Consider the following 8,848-nt stretch of genomic DNA (forward strand, 5'->3'; position numbering starts at 1 on the left):
GAGGGTCCATTCTGTTCCTGGAATCCAGGCTTCCTTTACCCCTGGGCTATCTGTACAGGGTTCACGGGGCTATTCTCTTATACCACCGGCACTGTGCCTGTGGTCAGAAATCTGGCAATTATGCTGTAGACACATGAGGTCTTTTCCGGTTCGAGTGGATTCCAACTTGTTACACTGGTGTAACACGACCAGTGACCTGGACGTAGAATAGAAAAGACGGTATGGGGCGCCTGGGTGGCTCAGTCAGTTAAGTGTCCGACTTCAGCTCAGGATATGATCTTGTGGTTTGTGGGTTTGAGCCCCACGTCAGGCTCCGTGCTGACAACTCAAAGCCTGGAGCCTGCTTCCAATTCTGTGTCCTCCCCTCCGCCCCCGACACATGCTCTGTCTCTCTCTCTCCCTCAAAAATAAACATTAATGAAAAAAAAAAAAGAGCATGTGGACATAAGAGAAAACACACCAAAGTGGGAAAAGCACTGGAATTGGAACCAGGATCCCGGGCCTCCAATTAGCCTTGTGACACGGGGCAAATCTCTGAACCTCGCCAAGTACAGCTTTGCTATGTATGAGAGGATAAGTCACACCCTAACCGGCTCACTCAGTTTTGTGAGGCTCCCGTATATAAGTGCTAACCCAGAGCAGACTGCTAGAAAAATCCCCAGCCGGCATAAGTGCCCCTCCAGGGGCATTCCGAAGACATGTGGGGATGTTTTCCGTTGTCTCCATGCCCACAGATGGCCACTGGCATCGAGTGGGTGGGAGTAGGCTGTGGGATGCCCGGTCTCTGTGCCCTGTCCAGGACGATTCCCCAAGTTGAAGAATCGGCCCGTAGGCTGCATGGCTTCTGAATGTCATGCTGGACATTCACAGGGATGAAAATCTGTTCCAAATTAGATTACAAAGCCCAAAGAAAGAGTTTGTGCAGAAACAGGATGTGTATAAACCAGAAGCCTCTGCCTTGCACCCAGAGAGACTCACAGCCATATCACATGGAGATCGGTTTAATGACCTTTCATACCGCCTGCTGATAAAACATATTAGAAAACTGGAAACAGTTTCACAGTGGTAACAAATATAATTTCACAATTAGAAATGGCGAATTAGACTCTCCATATGTCCCTATGGTCTGCAGACTTAATATGCGCCTTTACACAAACCAAAAAATTCATTCACTTGAGAAACGAATTTGTGGCCATAAATCAACTCTGGTACGTCACCTTCCTGACCATTATCTGTGTTGAAAATTCTGCAGTTCTAGCTTCTGAAAAAGGATAGTGAGTCTGAAATACAACAGCTTCTTTTCACTGCCCTTGACCATTACTTTCAAACAGAGACCATGAGAACAGGTCATTAGTAAGAGGTGGGGTATTGTTGGTGCAGCTTTGTCATTCAAAAAATGCAAGGGCGGGAGCTGAGATGTGACAGCACTTTTCTGGGAGGGACCGCAGGAGGCTGGTCTTCCAGGCTGTTCCAGAAAGTGCTATCAGGCAGGGGGTACAGTATTAAGGCAGCAGCTACAGTAATCAGGCTGAAGGTATTTACTGAGAATGAGAACAAGGCCACGGGGTTTCCGGCTGCAGCTATGTGGGGTCTTGTCTGGCTCGCTTAGGCTCCTGCCTAAGTTCTCCAGGCAGCGAACTCTTCCTGGCCGACAGGTTCCGGAGAGAACGCAGGCTCTGCACCTGCTGGAGGCGCAGGCTGAGCTCCTGATTACAGGCCTGCTGCACTGTCACCGTCTTCTCCGCGTCCCAGCTCAAAGCGGCAGCCAAAGCTCCGGGGTCTTCCTTGGCAACCAGCTGCGGCAAGAATGAGAACCACTGAGAAGCGCTCCCGGCTCCCCTCGCCTGCTGCTCTCTCGCTCCCGGGATTTTCTTTAGGGGACTGAGCTCGGGCAGCGCCGGCGTATGTGAGGTCTTTGTGCTGAAACGCCAGAATCCTTTCACGCTCCATGGCCACGGCCTTTCCTTACCCTCCAACACCGACACGAAAGTCCCTCTGGAAGTTTCGTGGGAGCAACTTGTCAAGTCCTCCACTTACGGGAAATTTAGGCCAGGCGCAAGTCAAGAGGTCTCCTGCCTTCTAGCTACACAGGGAGGTGCCTGGGACAGGGACAAGGATGAAGAGGAAGTGGCGCCCACTCTGACGGATCCTGTGTCAGGCTTCTAGTTCCCTGGCCGTGGAGTCAGCACAAGATGACCCCCACCCTCCCAGGCACACCTTTCACTAGGATAACTTTATGTGCCTCGACTGACGATGATCTCCCTCAGGGGCCGACAGAACCAGAAACCGCCCTCCGAAGCTTGAGCCCCGCCACTCCTCCCTGTAGCCACTCCTCCCCGACCGGTTCGGGAATTCCGTTTCCCACAAAGGACCTGAGAATGCGGTTTGACGATCTGCGGGAGTGCACCTGTTTGTTCAAGCCATTCTGATATAGATGAAATGAGACGTTTGTTCAGGCCATTCTGACATAGATGAAATGAGATGTGCATAGAAGAGGCAAACGGGGCAGCGAGGAGCCAGGGTCTGCAGAGGCCAGAAGCAATCCCGTATGCGCCTCTGGAGGGCGCTGCACCCCCAGGGGGAGTGGCTCCCTGCAGCTCAGGGTCCCCCGTTCTTGCCCACCTCCAAATCCTGACTGGACAGACTCAGCTCTGGAGCAGGCTTCTCCTTCAGCACAGTAAGGATCTGGCTTGTGAGTGCGATTGTGGAGGAGCTCTCTCTGTTACCCCCCATGTCGACTGCATCCGTCTGGTCACCAACAGTTTGGGACTCTGCAAAGCAGACATGAGGAGATGGTGCACTGGGCAAACATACAGCCACACAAACGACCGGGGAGCCATCAGTCGGGCAAGGGAGAGGCACGCGGGGGCGCCTGGGGGGGCTCAGTCGGTTAAGCGACCCACTCTTGATTTTGGCTCAGGTCACGATCTCGCGGTTCGTGGGATCGAGTCCTGCATCAGGCTCCGCGCTGACAACGTGGAGACTGCTTGGGATTCTCTCTCCCCCCTCTCCTCTCTCTCTGCCCCTCCCCTGCTTGCGTGCGCCCTCTCTTTCAAGATAAACGTTAAAAATAAAAAAAGAAAGACAGAAGCACGTCATTTCAAGATGCAAGCAGCTGTGGTGTCACCCTTTTATGGCCACATTATAAACACGGGTTCTCTCCCCAGGCCCTCAGTTCTCAGGGTGACTCCCCTGGCCAGTTGAGTCCTACCTTGCTGTTTTGACAAGATGCTGCCCTCCTTCTCTAAAGCCTGGAGGTAAAGCTCCAAGAGCTGCTTGGACTGACGGGCTTCCTCCCTCTGGTCCAGGACCTGCTGGAGGGTGTTCTGGAGCCCCTGGACGGTGACGCAGCTCTGGCGGAGTTCCTGAGCCAGGTCTGAACACGGAGCATCAATGAGCACCTAACATACAAACACAGACTTTAACAAACCTAAAAACACTTCTAAGACACTGTGGCCCCGACCTGTCCATGGCAAGCTCCCTCCTTCCTTCAGCTCTCGGTGTAATCGCCACCTCTTGGGAACCTGCCAGTGTCCATCAACTGCACTTCTGGGACTTTATTCTACGGACAAGCATGTGTGCAGAATGACACGGAGCTTCCTGTAGCACCGTCTGGAACAGCAAGACTGATGACAACCCAGATGTCCACCAGTGGGGGAGACTCCTGATTAAGTCATGGCACATGAGCAAAACAGAATACGATGCAGTGGTACAAAAAAGAACGGCAATGTCTTTTATGTACTGATCTGGAATATTCTCCAAATGTTTCTTTTAAAAAGGGTAGATATACTTCCATTGTGGAGTACAGGGACAGGAGAAAATATGTATGTATGTATTTGTTGGCATATACAACATTTCTAGAATGGGAAATTGAGAGGTGATTATCTCTGGGAAGGGAAACCTGGTGGTTAAGGGGCAGGAGTCAGATTTTTCCTGCATGTCCTTTTTATTTTTTTTCCAAACAGCTTTATTGAGATATAACCCACATACCATATGATTCACCCATATAAAGTGTATAACTATGTGGGTTCTAGTACATTCACAGACTTGTGCAGTCAGCACCCTTGAAAGCACAGCACCCATTAGCTATCACTCCTGTTTCCGCTCAAAGCTTCCCCAACCCCAGCCCTAGTCAGCCACTCTATCTTCTATCTCTGCGGACTTGCATATTCTGGCCGTTTCATATAGAGGCAACTACAAAATCCGTGGCCTTTCATGTCTAGCTTCTTCACTTCGCGTAACATTTTGAAGGCTTTATCCACGTTACACATGCATGAATACTTCATTCCTCTTAGGTCGTATGGATAAACCACATTTTATTTATCCATTCTTCAGTTCACGGACATCTGGGTTGTTTTCACTTTTTGGCTACCTGTATATCCTTTTTTTTTCTTTAATTTTTTTTTTTTCAACATTTATTTATTTTTGGGACAGAGAGACACAGAGCATGAACGGGGGAGGGGCAGAGAGAGAGGGAGACACAGAATCAGAAACAGGCTCCAGGCTCTGAGCCATCAGCCCAGAGCCTGACGCGGGGCTCAAACTCACGGACCACGAGATCGTGACCTGGCTGAAGTCGGACGCTTAACTGACTGCGCCACCCAGGCGCCCCACCTGTATATCCTTTTATACCTCTTGGATTTTGAGCCATACAGATGTATTTATTTATTTATTTAAAAAAATTATTTTTTAAATATTTATTTATTTCTGAGACAGACAGAGACAGAGCATGAGTGGGGGAAGGGCAGAGAGAGAGAGGGAGACACAGAATCTGAAGCAGGCTCCAGGCTCCGAGCTGTCAGCACAGAGTCCGACATGGGGCTTGAACTCACAGCTGTGAGATCATGACCTGAGCTGAAGTAGACACTCAACCGACTGAGCCACCCAGGTGCCCCTGAATGTATTTGTTTTTATTCAAATATGTAAGTTTGTAAGTTTAAAAAAATTACGAAAAAAGCCACCTCCTTGGAGGGGCCTCCCCTGATCTCCCAATCCAGACTAGCCCCGTTGTTCTTGGCACACTGCCCCACCTGCTACCCATCGAACATGCTTCCTGTTTTATCTGCCTCCCGTCATCAGAATTTGAGCTCCTTCCATCAGAATTCTGTGTCTGGCTTGTTCACCACTGTACCCCTTGGACAGAAACATGCCAGGCACAGAGTAGGTGCTTAGTAAATATTTTTTTTTGAATTGACAGTACTATTTTTATCCCAATTTTAGTGGACAGGAAATGTAGGCAAAGAGGCTAAATTACTGGCTCAAAGCCATGGTGATGGAGCTGGGATTTAATTCGGCTTCTCCACTTCCACATTCTTTGACAATACCTCCTTAACCCCCCAGTGAGACTAAGTGGGTCTAGGCATCTGGATTTTCTACTCTAGGTGCAAGAATTAGAAAATGAAGAGTCTGGGTTGTTGTCAAAGCATTGTTTAAAACTTAAGAAATAGGGGCGCCTGGGTGGCTCAGTTGGTTAAGCATTTGACTTCGGCTTAGGTCGTGATCTCATGGTTCGTGGGTTCGAGCCCCACATCGGGCTCTGTGCTGACAGCTGGGAGCCTGGAGCCTGCTTCGGATTCTGTGTCCCCCTCTCTCTGCCCCTCCCCAGCTCATGCTCTGTCTCTCTCTCTCAAAAATAAATAAACATTTAAAAAAAGATGTTAATAAAAATTAAGAAATAATGGAATTATTATGGCAAGACACATGGAAACTAAGGGGCTGGGGGCAGCAGAGCCAGATGAGTGGGGCTGTGGAGGAGGAAGGCTCACCTGGAGGTCTGCCTCGGACAGGAGGATGATGCTGGACACGTCTTCTTTCAGCTGCCTGGCCACATTCCTCCACCTCAGCCCTGCCCCAGTGTCCGTTTCATCTACGTCAAAGGACTCTTGGGAAATCCAAGCTGTACCTCCATCTGATATAGGGGAGAAAAAGCCAGTCACAGTCTGGTTAACCTGAAGTGCTATTTTCACCTCCTCCTCCAACACACAGACCTTTAGGAGGTCTGTACATCCTTCCCACTGACCATTTAGAACAAGTTCAGGGGTGAGGGAAGCGCCTTCTCTCAAGGATTCACGGGAAAGCCAATCCCCATCTAGGACCTGCATTCTCCCTTCTCTTCCACCTTCGATTATTTCTGTGTGAATCTGCTCTGTATCTTTTGTATGAAAAGAAGCCACTAAACCTGATGCCCCGGTCATGCATACCCAGGATCCTACCACACTCCCCTTGAGGTGAGTTTTTGTGTCTCAGTAAATGCTGGCTGCACAAATGCTTAACCAGACAAACAGCAACCAGGTGCCTGGGCAGCAAAATGAATCGTGATGGATGTTGTATCGCATAGATCATTTTGTCTACGGCCAGAGTTTCTTACCTGAATTGTTGTACGTCCACTTTTCGTTACTGGCCAATGCAACAAACTTAGTGTTGGAAGGCAGACACAGGAAGTAATCATCATCATCCACTATGGTGCCATCCTCTGCCAGGACCAGGGTGATTGGTGCCAGGGACTTATCAATGGCCAGAATGTCACAGGCTGAGAGGAATAAAATATTTGGCAATTGACAAGTATCCATAAGGAAACTACACCTGTCTCTGTACTCTCAACATATATGCTCTCAAAGTGCAGCAGAACTGCTGGTAGGTTACCTACAGTAACAACCACAACCGCCAGCACTAAGACAACACTTCCCACACGCCTGGTACCGTTCTAAGTGTTTCCTGTGCACAGTATTTTATCTCCTAACAATCCTGTAAGGTAGGGACTTTTCTTATTTCCATTTTACAGATGTCAAACCCAAGGCTCACAGAGGCTACGTCACTTGTCTGAGGTCACACAGTAAGTGGCAGACACCCAGTCTGACTCCTGACAATGTTTCCTCCAGCTGCTTTACACCCACGTTAGGAGCACTCGCATCTTTACTTGGATGAAAACCAAGCCAAAGTCCGATATGAGTCCTTGTGAGCGAGCCGTCTTTCATTCATTTATTCAGTGGTCATCTTAAATTCTCCTGTGTCAAATGTCAAAAAACAAAACAGAACAAAACGAAAGAAAGAAAAAAAAAAAAAAGGAAAGAATAGTAAAAAAGGAAATGCTTTCTGTTCCATGCAGCATTGTACTCTGCAGTGTTTCTAACCTACAGGAAGACACAGGAGAAGCAGGAGTTTGCATCAGTAGCTTCTCCTCTTTACTGTCAAGGGGCAACAGGCTTGTCTGGGGCAGATCTGTCCCATCACATTTGGTGATGGCAATGCCTACAGCACAAACAGGGTGAGGGGAAGCAGCAAAGTAGCCAGTGGACTACAAATATGGTTGGGCAATGTCATCCAGCACCCAAATAGAACAGCAAGCCTTGGAGAGGCTGAGCTCCAAACACAAGCGCTTACACTGGTCTCTGGGCCAAGTGTATCCAGCCGATGCATTCAAGAGGAACTAACACTTAAGTACCCTAATGCCAAGAACAAATATGTGAACAGTGAGGTGGCAAAAGCCATGTCACGAAAGCATTTATGATGCTTTGGCTGCTTCTGGGTCTCCGAAAGATTTCTGTCTGGTATCTTTTTGGGGCTTGGTGACTCACAGAGGAGCACTGAACACTGACACACACTATGACTGGGGATGGCTCACACGTTTAACGTGTACAACTTCACCGTGGATAAACAATTTATTATTACTGGCTCATAATACTTTCAAGTCGTGGAAACACAACAGTCCTGTAAAGCACAGCTGGAAATATTATACCCATTTTGCCGATGAGAAAACTGAGAGTCGAGAGCTGGTTTAAGTACAAGGTCAAGCAGCTAGTACGTGTGGGGCCGGGACTCGGAACTTCGGTCACTCAGAGCACCAGTTCCTTGTCTGGAACTCCAGGAAGGTCGGAAGCAGCTCTCTCTACGCTGCACAAGTGTCTGCCAGAGCTGACGACAGAAAGGCGCTGGCACCCTGCTGGGGGCACCAGCGTCACGGTAGGAAGCCCAGAAGCAGGCATGCACCAGGCTAGGTCTGCTCCAAGGTCTGAGCGATTCTAGGCAAGACACCTAAGTCGAGTCGGTTTTAATTTGCATATTTCTTCCCGTCTACCTTCCCACCAAATGAGTCTCACGTGAGATAATCGCCTTGAAACTTGTCCATCGCTATGTCCATCGTTATTTCCGTCCCAAGTCGCTCCTGCTGACCCCGCTTTGCCCCTGCCCGACCTCCTCACCGGACCCGGCTCCCCGCAGCCCCCGCCCCGGCCCCCACAGCCTCCGCCCGGGTCCCGCGCCAACCCTTGTTCCTCAGCTCCTCCAGGCAGGAGGCCGCCACGCCATGCTGCTCGCGGCTGTGGTTGCGGCGCAGCAGACACGGCTTCAGAGGCCGGATCTCAGTCTCGGCTCCTCCGGCCACCTCCATATTCCTCAGGGTGGGACTCGACTGACTCGGGGAAGTCGGGGAGGCTCCGCGCGGCGCCACCCCCCCGCCCGCGGCTTGCCGGGAGATGTAGTTCTTTCTGCGGTAAATCACGCGTGGGACCAAGGTACGCCGGGAAGTGTAGTCTTAGTTGCAGCTAATCCCGTGTGGCTCCGGGGGTATGCCGGGAGCTGTAGTCTCTGGGATCGAAGCTATCTTCGTTACGTCACTCAATTCGGCCTAGAGGAGTGTTTTTCTAGCTTATATTTAGGAGTTTAGTGGCGGGGTCAAAATGAGGTCAATATGGATTTATTTTGCGTTATGAAAGACACGCATATATATTCCTTGGATTGTTAGAGCACTCTTAATTGCATATATAGATGCATAACGTTAACACTCAAATGAAACAGTGACATTCTACTGTGTTCATTTGTTTTCCTTTCCAAACTGAAAAGATCTGTAAGA

General features: G+C 49.6%; 1 protein-coding gene across 5 annotated transcripts; it reads right to left on the reverse strand.

Annotated features, from left to right (window-relative positions):
- Positions 1-985: 985 nt before the first annotated feature.
- On the reverse strand, positions 986-8,451 carry DFFA (DNA fragmentation factor subunit alpha). Of its 5 annotated transcripts, none has more exons than XM_027060439.2 (7): positions 8,263-8,451; positions 6,368-6,529; positions 5,766-5,908; positions 3,212-3,401; positions 2,623-2,771; positions 2,408-2,523; positions 1,658-1,796 (listed from the first exon to the last, which is right to left on the reverse strand). In XM_027060439.2, the coding sequence occupies exons 1-6, from the start codon at positions 8,384-8,386 to the stop codon at positions 2,416-2,418; spliced, it is 876 nt and encodes a 291-aa protein (XP_026916240.1). In that variant the 5' UTR covers positions 8,387-8,451; the 3' UTR covers positions 1,658-1,796; positions 2,408-2,415. The 5 variants fall into 5 exon arrangements, 4 of the variants coding, with proteins under 4 accessions (XP_026916238.1, XP_026916241.1, XP_026916240.1 ...); XR_008292022.1 differs by lacking the exon at positions 2,408-2,523 and adding an exon at positions 1,970-2,099 and having other exon boundaries at positions 1,679-1,796; XM_027060441.2 differs by lacking the exon at positions 2,408-2,523 and adding an exon at positions 2,038-2,099 and having other exon boundaries at positions 1,738-1,796.
- Between the last annotated feature and the right edge of the window lie 397 nt (positions 8,452-8,848).

Source organism: Acinonyx jubatus, chromosome C1 (genome assembly GCF_027475565.1).
Source record: "Acinonyx jubatus isolate Ajub_Pintada_27869175 chromosome C1, VMU_Ajub_asm_v1.0, whole genome shotgun sequence".
Taxonomy (NCBI): Eukaryota; Metazoa; Chordata; class Mammalia; order Carnivora; family Felidae; genus Acinonyx; species Acinonyx jubatus.